This window comes from Chelon labrosus, assembly GCF_963514085.1.
Source record: "Chelon labrosus genome assembly, chromosome: 2".
Taxonomy (NCBI): Eukaryota; Metazoa; Chordata; class Actinopteri; order Mugiliformes; family Mugilidae; genus Chelon; species Chelon labrosus.
In genome coordinates, this window is record NC_140338.1 from 8,991,444 (window position 1) to 9,007,404 (window position 15,961).

At 42.0% G+C, this 15,961-nt stretch overlaps 1 protein-coding gene across 1 annotated transcript; it reads left to right on the plus strand.

The window, feature by feature from the left end:
• Nucleotides 1-12,783: 12,783 nt before the first annotated feature.
• LOC311502958 (intercellular adhesion molecule 2-like) lies at nucleotides 12,784-15,313 on the plus strand. The gene is made up of 4 exons (XM_084565425.1): nucleotides 12,784-12,906; nucleotides 12,992-13,324; nucleotides 14,480-14,557; nucleotides 14,757-15,313. The coding sequence occupies exons 1-4, from the start codon at nucleotides 12,819-12,821 to the stop codon at nucleotides 14,825-14,827; spliced, it is 570 nt and encodes a 189-aa protein (XP_084421551.1). The 5' UTR covers nucleotides 12,784-12,818; the 3' UTR covers nucleotides 14,828-15,313.
• Nucleotides 15,314-15,961: the final 648 nt, after the last annotated feature.

The window sequence follows — 15,961 nt, forward strand, 5'->3', positions numbered from 1 at the left end:
TTCTACATTAAGTTACTTAGCTTGTCAGCTTTCAGTTTAAAAGTAAATATGTTTTCAAAAGTCATTCTGAGGTTGGTTTAACAAATTAGCTTTACTTCAGGTGCACTGACATTTCTCTACCTTTTACTGCTTTTGAGCCCATTAGAGAAGACTTACTAATGATCCACACGACTAGGTTATAAAAATCATCTCTATAGAGCTGGAAATCCACAATCAGACAGATTGTGAACAAACAGAGCTTGACTGTTAAATGATCGACCAATAAAGGTCACTCCAAAAGCAAGATGCATAATAGTCCGAGAGGTCACAAAGGAACCCAGGGTAACCTCTAAGCAACTAAAGGCCTCTCTCACATTGGGATTCCCCACACATAATTAAAGGATTATCTCATCTTATCTGTTTACAAACCCTCCATCTGAACAACCATGGTGTACATGGCAGAGTGATAAGGACAACTGAAGAGAAACTAGGTCATGCAGCGAGACAGCGAGATCAAGCACACAAGTCGTTCTACAAAAGAACAGTGAAAGGAGAACAAAATGAAGAACAAAACAGCCGAGTCAAAGTCCTGACCTCAATCCAATAGAAATGTTGTGGATTTCATCCCATAGACAAGCAGTCCATGTGAGGAAATCCACCAACATCTCAGAACATCTCAGAAAGTTCCTCCAAACCGCTGCAGACTGCTGATCAGAAGTTCTCTGAGATGTTCAGCTGCTGGTCACACCAGATACCGAAAACATGGATTTACATACATTTTGCAACTGCAGATATGTACATTTGACCAATTTTCTTGAATAAATACATTGTCGTAAATACAAAATACAAAGACAAATACATTCTGCTAAAGAACATCTAGCAGAATTTACACATATTCGTGCACATATACAGCATGCAGCATGTTGTGCATTCGCAAAAAAGTCATTGCAATTAAACTGTAATACAAATACAGTATGAGTGTAATAGTCTCTTTTAGAGATTATAAACCGGGGTCGGGGCGGCATGTGGCGTGGGGGTTAGCACTGACGCCTCACAGCAAGAAGGATCCGGGTTCCTGTCCAGGCCGACTGGGGCCTTTCTTTGTAGAGTTTGCATGTTCTCCCTCCGGGTACTCCGGATCCCTCCCAAGACATGCTCTAGGTTAATTGGTCATTCTAAATTGGCCATAGGCAATAGACTGCCAACCTGGCCAGGGTGTACCCCGGCTCCAGCAGACCCCGCAACCCTTCACAGGACACGCGGTTACAGAAGATGAATAAATGAAACTGGGGTCTCACGTAATAAAATAATGGTCTAAATTGAGGCAGCAGGTGTTGATATATCCATTGACTTTTAGCCTCCAGTTTGGCTCAAGCATTGTAAAATGAATATGCTACAATGCAAGGCTACACATATGGCTTTGATTAAGTTGTTCGTTGCAGTCATTATTTACATGGCCATTATTTACAGCAGCAGGAATGAGGAAGTAAAGTCACCAAAGAAAGATGAGAGTTAACATGGGCACCGACATTAAACGATATACTGTATATATAAAGTGTTCTGGGTCTGGATAAACCCATTAGGTAAAAAAACAAACAAACAAAAAAAAAAAACATAAACTGCATTTCACTGATATCAGTTTGTTGTCTGGTTTGTCAGTGATTGTGTATCAGCAGTGAGTCAGACGGTAATGAACTAAACACAAGGGGAAAACATCAAACTTTTGCAATTTAACCCAATAAATTCGACATATTTTCTCTTCCTCGATACTTTTCACACGATATTTGCAAAAACCGAGTGCATCCGAAAACAACAGCCACTGATAAAAGCTCAGAAAGATAAACGGCGAGTGTCAAAGCGCGGGGGATTCAATTAATGGCGCCTTCAGACAGCTGCGGCTGTAACGTTCAAGTTACGAGAGAAGTGCAGGATTACAAAGAACTCTAATTAAAGAAGCAAAACGTCCCTTTTAGGAAAGTTAAATACCCACAGGACTCACCGTGTCACCTTCGACAATAAAAAAGTTGCCTAATGTAAAGCCTGGTTTCGATTTCATCAGCGCGCAGGAACAGGAAGTTGGAAACTATTTTGAAGTGACATCAACTTTCTCAGTTCTCTGTGGATTTGTCAGCAAATGTCACCGATCACTGACAAACAGCTGCACAGATGTTTTTAATAGTTTTTTAAGAAAGAAGAAACTGAATCTTTATCAGCTGTCATTATAGTGATGGTTTATTTTTTTATGCTTTCCTCAAATCATCTTAGACTGTAATGATTTTAGTCATGCCTTGTGTGTAAGCCCCGGACACGCACACGCACACACTTATCCTTGTCCTTTATGCTCCAGCACACTGCACATTAGTCTTGAACCTCCCTTCCTTCCTCCCTTGATATACCAACATTTATTGGGGGTATTATTATATTATTTATTTATCCTATAATGATTTCTAGGTATTCTAATTTTTTTTTCTTTTTTTTTTTTTGGACTGCAGACAACTTTTAAAGCAACACAGAGCAACATCAGTAAAACGTTTGCAAATGAACGTCAAATAATTACCCCATATCTATTAATATTAACGTTAATACATGACCACAAAGGTCTCAGACTTAGTGTGTCACAGTGAACTTGCTAAGTTCACAGCCCTGTCCCGCTTTATCCTCTGGGAAAAATAGTCTGTTCGCTACTTACTACTGTCACTATTTCTGTACCTTTAATATATTATACTTTTAGATTGTTTTGTTTTTTTCTTACCCTATTATATTTCTAATTTTTATCCTAACTTGTATTTTTTTGGACTGCCTTGCCCCGTTGTTGTATTTTGACTGTTATAATTATAGTATCAGAATCAGAATGCCTTTATTGTCCTTGCACGCAGTACAAAAGTTTAAAGTCATCTCCTATGTGGTTTTGTGTAAGAGCAAAGGAAGACTGTGGAAAAATACAGTAGAAAAAAATACTTCAGAAGGGGGCTGTTTATAACACCAGCTACAGTAATGTTAATCCAGCAGAGGTTTGTGTATTAAAAACAAAGTATTTTATTTGAAGAATAAAAATGTGACTCAACTATTCAGACAAATAGTGTTGTCATGGTTAGATTTGCACTTTCTCCCAGATACTAAACAACAATAACTTAATTTGTGTCCCAAACATAGAAAAGAAGTCACTTCTGCAAATATACACTACAGATACACTAAAGATACACTACAAATTCATGAAGTTATTTATGTTGATTTATGGTTATATTCAAATCTCCAATGGTACTACTTTTTAACACCGGGGAGATGACAACAGCTCCTTGCTGAGCCGATATTCCTCCTGATGCAGAGGGAGGTGCCACAGCAGAGGAAGAGTTGGAGGAGGGTGCAGCTCCATCTGCAGACAAAAAGAAAGAAATGCAGAGAATTAGCCCAGGCAAAGGGTGACAAGAAACAGATGTTGCTGGGGTTTTTTTTTTACAGGTAAATTAAATAAATGTATCAATCACTGCACTTTTGTATTTGTCCTCCAGCTGCATTGCAGCATTGTTGAACAGCATCTTCTTCAGGATCGCAACGGTGCGGTTGACGGCCAGCTCGTCACCGTAGATCTCGATCATTTTAGACACGGTGTCATGGCGAGATATTTTGTCCACATGGGACCTGGGAAATGGTTTGCGCTCATCCAAGACCTCAAGCGTGAGGAAAAATTGAAACTTGTGTAGGTCTGTATCAGTTAAGTCCTCCAGAGTGTTCAGGAGAAGCTCTGGAGCCTGCATTTCTGCTCACTGAAAAGACAGAAGAGATAAAAAGAGGTTTTCAGGTTCTGGATTCTGAAGGAATGCTTAGCTCACTGAGGAGGAGATCTACTATATGACCACTGACACCTGCTAGGCCTGCAAAAATCAAGACTTTCTCACTTTCTACTGATTCATGTAGTCTGCAAATATAAAATGAATGAATGTAGTGACTGTCGCAAGTTTGTTTTCAAATGAACAAGTCTTTTATAAGGGCTTACCATTCTACATTACTACATTACTGTTTGTCATCTGTCAGTTTAAAAGTAAATATGTTTTCAAAAGTCGTTCTGAGGTTGTATATGTTAACAGGTGGTTTAACAAATTAGCTTTGTTTCAGGTGCGCTGACATTTCTCTACCTTTTACTACTTTTGAGCCCATTAGAGAAGACTTACTAATGATCCACACACAAATTGCTCCCAAGGAAACATAAGTATGACAAGAAAGAAGAGAAAAAAAAAAACAATAATGATATTTGTGATGTGGACAGGTATGTTTCAAACAAGATAAAGTTGTATGTGAATACGAGCATGATAAATAAGTATATATCTAGTGTATATACACTGTGCTGCTTGAAAGTTCTGCACCCTTCACAATTTTCTACATTTCTGCATAAAATTGATTTAAAACATGACAAGTCCAGGAGGTAGACACAAAGATACCAATTAACTACTAAACCACAATATTCTGCTTGTGTATTTGTTCAGGAAAATGAGCCAATATTACATATCAGTAAGATGCAACGGTAAGTGCACCTCATTCATTCATTCATTCATTTTCTGTAACCACTTGTCCTGTGAAGGGTCATGGGGTCTGCTGGAACCTATCCCAGCTGTCATCGGGCGAGAGGCGGGGTACACCCTGGACAGGTCTCCAGTCTATCACAGGGCCAACACAGAGAGACAGACAGCCATTCATACTCACACCAAAGAACCTAATGAGCATGTCTTTGGACAGTTGGAGGAAGCTGGAGTACCCGGAGAGAACCCACGCAGACACAGGGAGAACATGCAAACTTCACACAGAAAGGAACAGTCGTCCCATGGATCCGAACCCGGGACCTTCTTGATGTGAGGCATCAGTGCTAACCGCATTCAGTCTGATGTGCACAACACGTTTGTGGAAGTGTATGATGGCACGGATAAAGGAGCATTCTGAGGATCTCAGAAAAAGAGTTGTCGTTGCTCATCAGGCTTGAAGAGGTTAAAAAATCATCTCTATAGAGCTGGAAATCCACAGTCACACAGATTGTGAACAAACAGAGCTGGACTGTTAAATGGTCGACCAATAATGATCACTCCAAAAGCAAGATGCATAATAGTCCGAGAGGTCACAAAGGAACCCAGAGTAACCTCTAAACAACTAAAGGCCTCTCTCACATTGGGATTCCCCACACATAATTAAAGGATTATCTCATCTTATCTGTTTACAAACCCGCCATCTGAACAACCATGGTGTACGTGGCAGAGTGATAAGGACAACTGAAGAGAAACTAAGTCATGCAGCGAGACAGCGAGATCAAGCACACAAGTCGTTCTACAAAAGAACAGTTAAAGGAGAACAAAACGAAGAACAAAACAGCCAAGTCAAAGTCCTGACCTCAATCCAATAGAAATGTTGTGGATTTCATCCCATAGACAAGCAGTCCATGTGAGGAAATCCACCAACATCTCAGAACATCTCAGAAAGTTCCTCCAAGCCGCTGCAGACTGCTGATCAGAAGTTCTCTGAGATGTTCAGCTGCTGGTCACACCAGATAGTGAAAACAAGGATTCACATACATTTTGCAACTGCAGATATGTACATTTGACCAATTTTCTTGAATAAATATATTTTCGTAAATACAAAATACAAAGACAAATACATTCTGCTAAAGAACATTTAGCAGAATTTACACATATTCATGCACATACGCAGTATGCAGTATGTGCATTTGCAAAAAGTCATTGCAATTAAAGTGTAACATAAATATAAGTGTAATAGTCGCTTTTAGAGATTATAAACCGGGGTCGGGCGGCACAGTAGTGTGGGGGTTAGCACTGACGCCTCACAGCAAGAAGGATCCGGTTCCTGTCCAGGCCGACTGGGGCCTTTCTTTGTAGAGTTTGCATGTTCTCCCTCCGGGGTACTCCGGCTCCCTCCCAAGACATGCTCTAGGTTAATTGGTCATTCTAAATTGGCCATAGGTGATAGACTGGCGACCTGGCCAGGGTGTACTCCGGCTCCAGCAGACCCCGCGACCCTTCACAGGACAAGCGGTTACAGAAGATGAATAAATGAAACTGGGGTCTCACATAATAAAATAATGGTCTAAATTGAGGCAGCAGGTGTTGATCTATCCATTGACTTTTATCTATTGGGTTTTGCAGTGGCAGTGTGGAGGAGGGTGACTCCAGGACGTTGGAATTCACTGTTAAGCCTTCTTGAGGTGTCGTGGGCCTAACTTAACGAAACATCGGTGAAGGAAGGTGCCCACTTGAAAACCCCAATGACATGCTGCATACTGCTGTTTAGGCCACGTTCCTGATGTCTTCATATTGCTTGGTAGCTATGGTTAGCTGCTGAGCGGGCCATACAAGCCAGCAGCGTTTAGTTAGCTTATGTTTCACAATGTTTGAATTATCCTCTGCTGCTCTGTGGGCCTACAAGCCAACAGCATTTACTTTGTTTATTTGGATTTTAGGTTAAGCTAGCCAGTAGCATTTGGTAAGTTTATATTTCACAAGGTTTGAGTTAGCGTCTGCTGCTGAGCGGGCCATACAAGCCAGCAGCATTTACTTAGTTCATTCAGATTGTAGGTTAAGCGTCATATCACATGACTGTAGGTTTGTTAGGGTTTCTCAGCTGGATAGGGCCTCTAAATGTGTTTTGCCTTGGATTTTGGCACAAGGGATTGTTACATCTAATCCTGTGTATTAATGAATAGACTCCAGTATGGCTCAAGCATTGTAAAATGAATATGCTACAATGCAAGGCTACACATTACACATATGGCTTTGATTACGTTGATCGTTGCAGTCATTATTTACAGCAGCAGGAATGAGGAAGTAAAGAACCACCAAAGAAAGACGAGAGTTAACATGGGCACCGGCATTAAATAATATACTGTATACATAAAGTCTTCTGGGTCTGGGTAAAGGCATTAGGTAAAAAAACAAAAACAAAACAAAAACTGCATTTCACTGTATCAGTTTACAGTTGTCTGGTTTGTCAATGATTCCATATCAGCAGTGAGTCAGACGGTAATGAACTAAACACACGGGGAAAACATCAAACTTTTGAAATTTAACCCAATAAATTCGAAATATTTTCTCTTCGTCAACACTTTTCAAACGATATTTGCAAAAACCGAGTGCATCCGAAAACAACAGCCACTGATAAAAGCGCAGAAAGATAAACGGCGAGTGTCACAGCGCGGGGGATTCAATTAATGACGCCTTCAGCCAGCTGCGGCTGTAACGTTCAAGTTACGAGAGAAGTGCAGGATTACAAAGAACCCCAATTAAAGAAGCAAAAAGTTAAAAACTCACAGGACTCACCGTGTCACCTTCGACAATAAAAAAGTTGCCTAATGTAAAGCCTGGTTTCGATTTCATCAGCGCGCAGGAACAGGAAGTAGGAAACCACAATATATATATATATATATATATATATATATATATATATATTGAAGTGACATCAACTTTCTCAGTTCTCTGATGATTTGTCAGCAAATGTCACCGATCACTGACAAACAGCTGCACAGATATTTTTTAATAGTTTTTTAACTGAAAGTGAAAGAAGAAAGCTTTATCAGCTGTCATTACAGAGATTATTTATTTTTTTATGCTTTCCTCAAATCATCTTTGACTCTAATGATTTTAGTCATGCCTTGTGTGTAAGCGCTGGCACACACACACACGCACGCACACGCACATGCACATGCACACACTTATCCTTGTCCTTTATGCTCCAGCACACTGCACATTAGTCTTGAACCTCCCTTCCTTCCTCCCTTGATATACCAACAGAGAACGCCCATGGTGGAACTGCCTGATCATCAGCTTCACACACACACACACACACACACACCCACATTTCCACAAAAACCTGAGGCAGTGTTTTTTTTTTCCTTCTTCTCTTTCTCAGAAGTCTCAGGCAGCATTTTCAAGCTTCAGCCAGCATCGCACAGCCCTCAACTTGGGTCTGATCATAGAGACGGGACTATCAGAAGCCAAGGACTCAGAGGGAAGGAAGCTTATGAAGGATGCACACTCCTGGATGGACAGTCACACTTGTGCTGCTCGGCCTCTTCGGCTCAGGTGAGTGAAACCACGTCTGGACAGGTGGCACTGGAGGACCTGATGGGACGGACAGTGCCACCTGTCTTCATACATAGGATGTCATTGAGGTGTGGGGAATTCCACTGAAAAGTCTTGTTATGTCTTAGTTTGTAATATTTCCATATATATCAAGGAGACTGGTTGTGTTGTAGAGTGCATGGGCAGGTTGTACTCCACCATATTTCTACAGGGAAACAGTGTGCTTTACACTGTTGTAGTCTGGATTTGAATCTTTATGGTCATTGGTTGTATGACTGAATACAACTTAATGATTAGCAGAATCTCAAGTTGTGTATTACTTAAACAAAAAAAGGACAAAATGGTATAGGAGCCAAACAATTTACAAATACATCAACTTTAAGGTGCAGCATGGTGGAAGTATGACAGCTTTGGCAGTGATAAACTAGTAATAATATCATTTATATGTGTTGTGATGATGGCTGGCGGGACATGTTTTAGCAGCCCTGGTGTCTTGCCAGATGGCAACACTTCAGAAAAGGTGGTGCCCAGGGTGAGGTAACGCGGTATGAGCGAGGTCTTCCAGCTGGGCCGGTTGACAGCTGGTGATTTTCTTTCAACACTGACCCAACTACTTCAAAATAATAAAAGTTATAGTAAATGTTTCCAGGGACAATGCCACAATAATACTTAGCTTAGCTGTACTAGATAACTGTGATATACACCGATCAGGCATAACATTATGACCACCTTCCTAATATTGTGTAGGTCTCCCTTGTGCCTCCAAAACAGTTGTGACTCATCGGAGAATGGACATGGACCTTCTGAGGGTGTCCTGTGGTGTCAACAGAATGTTTTTCAGGGGGTTGCCTTTGAGTCCTATGGGTAGAGGCGAGGGTCCTCTGTGGATCATCCCACAGATGCTTGATCAGTTTGGGATCTAGTGAATTTGGAGGCCAGGTCAACACCTTGTGATGTTCTTCAGGCTTTTTTTTTGAGTTGTTCCTAAAGTGTTTTTGTGTGTGTGTCTATGTCAGGCTGCATCCTGCTGGGGATGGCTGCTGCCATCAATGAGTGTCATTGCTATGGGGTGGGGGTGTCTGGTCTGGTCTGGTCTAGGTGGGTGCTACATGTCTAAGTAACATCCACATAAATGAATGCCAGGTCCAAAAGTTTCCCAGCAGAACACAAGATGGTCATTGTTGTTCACTTCTCCTGTCGGTGTTATGCCTGATTGGTGTATATTGTTCAATCACAACTAGCCAAAAATGCAAGCGTAGACAAAAGTGGTATTTGCCTTAGTTCACCCTTTTTGCAGAGTGGCACGTGGGAAATGTAACTATAAATCCCGACAGCAGGCATGCCCACTGTGTGCGAGATCGACCGATAAGCTGGAGAACAACCCCAGGATTCAGTGGAACAATGGTCAATTCAAAAGAGGAGTGTGTTCTTCTGTCTTGGGCAGGGTGTCCTTCCTTCCTCAGAGGAACACACTGGGTGTATTCAGCCAGCCATGAAACAATGGGTCACAATAGATCAGCTAAAAAGAGTATTATTTTACGAGATGGCAAAATTCAGTTGACCCCTCGCCCGTGTTACGTCAAGACGGGAGAGAATGACTCGTGAGTTTATACGCCTCACAGCACCAAGATAAACACATGAAGTGACACTTTATTTCCCTAACTGTCACATACTTACACGTGTTCTAGTACGACATGGATTTGGCCCACTGTGTCAAATTAACTCAAACATAAAACAAATCTGATGTTTTGAAGAATGAAATGAGAAAAAAACAACCTTTGGTTAGCGTCTGCATCAGCTCTGAACTCCTTCAATATATGTTTACTGGCCTACGTGACTTATTGTGTCTTGTTTCCTCTCCCACTCCCTGGCTGCTCCCTTTGACCCCAGCTACCCCATCCCCTGTTTCCAGTCACACACCTACTCCACCTCTTCTATCTCAGATTTCATTTCCGCCGCCCTTTCCAGCACCCCTCCAGTCTCAACTCTCCTCCACCACCCCCTCCACCACCACCACCACCACCACCAGCCCTGAAGAGCTGAGCCCCGAAAGTGCCCCTTGCCTTCTGAAGACGTCGCCGTCCACTCTGGTGGTCAGGTATGAGAGAAATGACGGGTGATGTTACTTCAGATCACGTGGGGACACATGGGTTGAAAGATGCATTTGACCAAATCTTCTTCGTACCAACCATCTTCTCATCCGATAATTATCTGTAGAAGCTTACAGTGCTGAGAAATGAAAAACTTACTACATGGAAAACACACAAAAGGTTGACATTTTATTGTTTTATTAAAGGGAAACTACTGTTTTTTACAACCTGGACCTTATTTCTAGCATAAAATACGATCGTGCAAATGACACAAAAGTTAGATGGGTGAGTAAACGATCGTATTTTATGCTAGAAATAAGGTCCAGATTGTAAAAAAGTTCCCCTTTAAGAACAATTTGAATTTGATGTCAGCAACACGTTTAAAAAATGTTGGGACAGGAGCATGTTAAAATGAGAGTATGTTTTTAAAAAGCATTAAAATGTCTCCGTTTCCAGATTTGATGGGCCCATACTGTCTTTGTTCATTTTTTTCTTTAAATTTACAGTAGATTTTAAATGATTTGCAAACTGTATTCTGTCGATTATGGGGTGTTTCAACTGATACAGAAAAAAACACTTTTACACACAATTGGATAGTCCTACAACCAATGTACACGTATGACTAGCCCACCCAAACGATTTGATTGCCCCGGGGCAGGGTCAGTTCCCAACGAAGCCACTCTAGACCAACTTTCCCCTGCCCACAAAACTTTTGTGGGCAGGGGAAATCGGACTCGAATCTAGGCAACAGTTATGGCAACTTTTTTGGAAACTGGGTTGTTTGATGCAATCAGTGTTGTGCATGAACACGTTCGAAGAATGGCATTCATATTTTTGTGAACTGTGAACTGAACGCATACTTTTTCCAGCGTAGACGTGAGTTTCGCTCAGTCTGGAGGGAAAAAAAGGAAACTTTTTTTTTACAACAGCTGTCCGCTGACGTGCGATTTACGGCATACAGCATGGCTTGTGCAACTGAAAGATAAGCCACCTCCGGGACTGCAGAAGCAACTGATCCACACAGACAGTTGAGTTATTTCCCAGTATATACAGTCAATGGTGATTCAAAAAAGCAGCACAGATCCTGGTGGAAAAAATATCACGGGCTGGGGATGGATGTGCAGGTCAGTCAGAGAATACTCGATATGGAATACGTGATGGCTCTTTCTCATTCAGACAATGGGACTTTATTACATGCATCTTGCTGGGGATGGCTGCTGCCATCAAGGAGTGTCATTGCTATGGGGTGGGGGTGCCTGGTCTGGTCTAGGTGGGTGCTACATGTTTAAGTAACATCCACATGAATGAATGCCAGGTCTAAAAGTTTCCCAGCAGAACACTGAATTGTCACAAGACAGTCAGTGTTGAATCTTGATTGTTAAATCTTTTTTTTCTTTTTGCAGTCAAACCTGACCACTCCCAGCTGACCCCTGGGATACTACTATACAGTATATAAAGTTTCAATTAAAAGTTTATTTTCGTTCTCACCTATCTGTCGATACAGTATTGTGGCTCATTGCTAGGTTGCATCTACTAACACTGCAAAGGGACGTTTGTCCTCGTTCAGACTTCAGTCCGTCAACTGCAGCATGTCTGAAAGGGTTAACGACTGATGGTGTGTACCCTCTACTGTTACAGGTATGGAGATCCAGCCACAGCTAACTGTTCCATTCAAAGCACAGGGTTTCCTCTTCTGGGCTGGGAAGACCCACAGGTAAGAGAGTATGTCAGTGAATCAAGAACCTCACTTCTACCCAGTTTCAAATGTTCCCTGGTAGAGAATTTAAAGCATGTTTTGTTTTGTGTGACGGTCTTAGAATAAGTCAGATGCACACACCAAGATCCCAATTGATGAACTGCACATGTTTGGGGCGTTCCACGGTGTACATGTACATTAAACTGTCTTGTCCTAAGTAACCAACACTTTCATTCCAAAGCAAGCTCTCACATGATCAGCCCTGAGAAATCAAAACAGATTCTTGGCTAAATTAAACGCAGAGTATCAATTCAGTGTTTTAGTTGAGATGTGGAGTCGGTCACTCCAAGTCAGACGTTCATGAAAATAAGGCAGAGGTTGGCCAGGGGAAAATATTGACCTTCCCTTCCTGGATCATGTTATTGTTTGCAACAACCTTTTTTCAGGGCGTCTAAAAGTTCTCCTCAATGGCGTCCCTGAACCTCTCCCACATCTGATTTATGAGCCTTTTCCTCTATCCAGTGTTCAAATGATCCAAACCAGAATGCCACATTCTCTCTTTGACAACCAGTGGATTTCCTTAGATTGATCAACGATTTTCACGTCGGTGCAGCCACCAAATTGTAGGTTGTAGATCTAAAGAAACAGAGTGACCTTGTCTGTTGTTGGCAATTAACAATTAGTACAGAGATAAAATAACACAAATTAGTTTTTTCTGTGAGCCACACCCAGCATATTTTGATCTGTCGTCAGTCACCTTAGTGCTGAAATGCCTCAGCACAAGACACTCTGAAGATATGGGATTTATTGTAAGGCTGCTGTATTGGATTTAATGTACCTAATAATGACTACATAGATAGTTTGATTTATTGTTGATTTAAATAGAACCTCAATAGCTTTGTGATTTGTGAATTTTTGCAACTCTAGTCAGATCCTCCGCACACTTATGGTCATTTCCTGGTCTGGAGTGTGGAACGGATGACTAATTGGACCATCAAGCCGAAATGCTATGCATCACTTGACCAAGGAGGGAAGTGCGACACCAGTCTCTCTGTAATAGTCTACCGTGAGTTAAGAATGTCATCTTTCTGTCACGTTAAAATGTGCATCAAGCCCTTCCACTTAGCTGGTCTGAACATCTGTCTCCACAGAGCCCCCGGAGAGAGTAGCCATCACATTGGCAAATCACACTGGGCCGATGTTGGAGGGTCATCAATACACTCTGGAGTGTTTAGTTCAGGATGTTGCACCCGCTGAAAACCTCAACGTGACCTTCTACAAAGGGCGTACACCCCTGGGTCAACTGCACTCCAACTCCACCACAGTCAGGACACCAGTGACAGAGATCTTCACTCTGGACATCGTCGCCAGTAAAGATGATAATGGAGCCCAGTACTGGTGTGAAGCCAAGCTAGACCTAGGACCTGAAGGACCACAGCCCCCTCTGGTAGTGATGTCAGAAAAAGTCAGTGCCATAGTCCACTGTGAGTGAATTTATTATTACATACTGTGCTGGTTAAATGTATTTCCACCCCTCAGAATTTTTGACATTTCTGCATAAAAATGACTCAGTGGATTTTCCTGACAGTAGACATAGAAGACCCAGTCATTAAGGACCAATGAGATCTGAATTAGGAGCAGCATGGTGGTGTGGTGGTTAGCAATGATGCGTCACAGCAAGAAGGTTCTGGGTTCGATTGGGGTCTTTGCATGTTCTCAATGTACCTGCGTGGGTTCTCTCCAGGTACTCCGGCTTCCTCCCACCATCCAAAGACATGCTTGTTCGGTTAATTGGGGATTCTAATTTGGCCGTAGGTCCGAGTGTGAATGGTTGTCACTGCCCTGCGATAGACTCGAGAACTGTCCAGGGTGCCTCTCGCCCAGTGACAACTGGGATAGGCTCCGGCCCCCCACGATCCTCCAGACGACAAGCGGTCGAAAATGAATGAATGAATGAATGAGATCTGAATTATTTCAACAAATTCTAAAAGGAAATGTCAGGACAGTGTCGTGGGTGGGCGGGGTCGTCCCAGATCTTTGTGGCCCGTCGGAGGAGACGGCTCGAATAGATCTCCTCTAGCCGTGGGAGTGGAAGGACCTGGACCAGTTCATGTGAGCAACATCTCAGAATTGAAGCGGTTCAGTACTGAGGAATGGGCTAATATTCCTCCCAGGCGCTTTAGACGACTGATCAGCAGTTACCGGAAACTTTTAGTTGATATCATTGCTCATATGGGTCACCACAGATACTGACAACAAGGCTTCGCTTATTTTTGCACCTCACAGATGTACAAATGATTAATTTTCTTGAATAAACAAATAGAACAGAAACATTGTGCCTTTTTTATTCGTTCGATTGGGTTCTCTTTGTCTACCGTCAGGACAATGTGCTTACGTTTTGAGTCATATTTACACGGAAATGTCAGAAAGTTCTGAGGAGTGCAAATACTTTTAAGAGGCACCGCATATTGCACAACTGCACAACTTCCACCTGTAAGACCTTTTAGTTTGAACACTCTTTAAGATGGTTTGTTCTTTAATTTTAATCACTAAGCCACTTCCTGTCACCGATTTACTCCTCTTACAACCAAACTGTCTTTTCCTCGAATCCTACCTCTGATTTGTTTTTTTTTCCTCAGTTGAGCCACAGCTTAATTGTCCACCAAAGCTGCAGGTGAGAGAGGGAGAGAGCGTCAAATGTAGAAATGCTGCCAATGGTAGGTTTATGTCCTGTGCATTATTAAGGAATCAATGCTGTTCCATTTTCCGATAAAATCGCAGACAAGATTTAATTACAAACGTCAGCTTGTTATTGTTGTGAGCCTCCCTTCCTGGGTTTTGCTCCGTCATGTGATCTTTCATGATTAAAAGGGATAAATTTAACAATGGGTTTTTTTTCCCTCTTCCTCTTTCTAGGAACTACAAATAGCTGGAGTGGGTATTTCTTGTTGGTTGCCCTGCTTACTCAGATGATTAACTGTTGGTGATTCTTTTTCTGTAATTATTGGATGAACTGCTGCTGCTGCTGCTGTGAAAAACGTTTGACAGGGAGGACTCATTGCCTTGTGTGACTTCTAGTCTTCAAACAGATCAGTTTTGAATTTAAATGCCTTTTTGCATGTTAAATTACCGTTTTTTTACAACCTGGACCTTATTTCTGGCGTAAAATACGATCGTTTACTCACCTATAAAATAACTTTGGTGTTATTTGGAGTCAATCATCAGATATTTAGATCTGCGTATATCTATATAATGGGAGTGACTGGGGCACCGAAACGCAGTCTCTAAATGATGCATTATCTGCTGCGAAACTTGTTCATTTGACCAATATTTGTTATGATACCCTAGTGCTATTCCCTGTTGAGTCTGGGGAGTTACCCCTTATCATCATCCGGGGTCTATTCGCAGCTTTTTGTTGTTGTTTGGCCAGCTGGCCCTCTCTCTGCCTCCTTTCCTCCTTTCAATGAGCTCCTCATCCGTATACTCTGGCTCAAAACGGTAAGGACGTCCATCATAAACAAAGTCGTCATCCACAACCTCAGAATTGGAAAAATATTCAGCCATGTTGCAAAAAACTAGCAGAAGCAAATTACAGGTAAAGAATAATAAGAATAAGAATAAGAATAAGAAAACCTTTATTAGTCCCGCAATGGGGAAATTGCAGTTCACAACAGCTTACAGAAAGAATAAGGAAATAGCAAGAGCAAAAAGGGTAGCTATAAAGATAAATAGTGGAACAGATATTCCACAGGAATATTGCACAGATTGAGTTGTAGTATTGCACGGGTTGAGTTGTAAAAATGTTTTTTACACTTATGGTGTAATACTATTGCACATATTAAGATTGTACGTTGTGGAGCCTAACAGCAGCAGGAAGGAAAGACCTTCTGTATCTTTCCTTCACACATCGAGGGTGAAGCAGTCTGTCACTGAAGCTGCTCCTCAGTCCTGTCAGATCACCATGCAGGGGGTGGGACTCATTGTTCAGCATGGATGACAGTTTAGCCAGAACTCTCCTGTCACCCACCTCCCCCACTGAGTCCAGAGGGCAGCCCAGGACAGAGCTGACCGTGGCGGGGTGGGTGTGTGCGGTGCTCAGAGATGACATCTTCTAGGTCAGA

Excerpts from the sequence above, each read along its gene's own strand:
- LOC311502958 (XM_084565425.1), top strand. The coding sequence starts at position 12,819 with ATGACTAATTGGACCATCAAGCCGAAATGCTATGCATCACTTGACCAA. Across the intron at positions 12,907-12,991 it reads TCTCTCTGTAATAGTCTACC|AGCCCCCGGAGAGAGTAGCC; the intron begins GTGAGTTAAGAA and ends CTGTCTCCACAG. Across the intron at positions 14,558-14,756 it reads ATGTAGAAATGCTGCCAATG|GAACTACAAATAGCTGGAGT; the intron begins GTAGGTTTATGT and ends TCCTCTTTCTAG.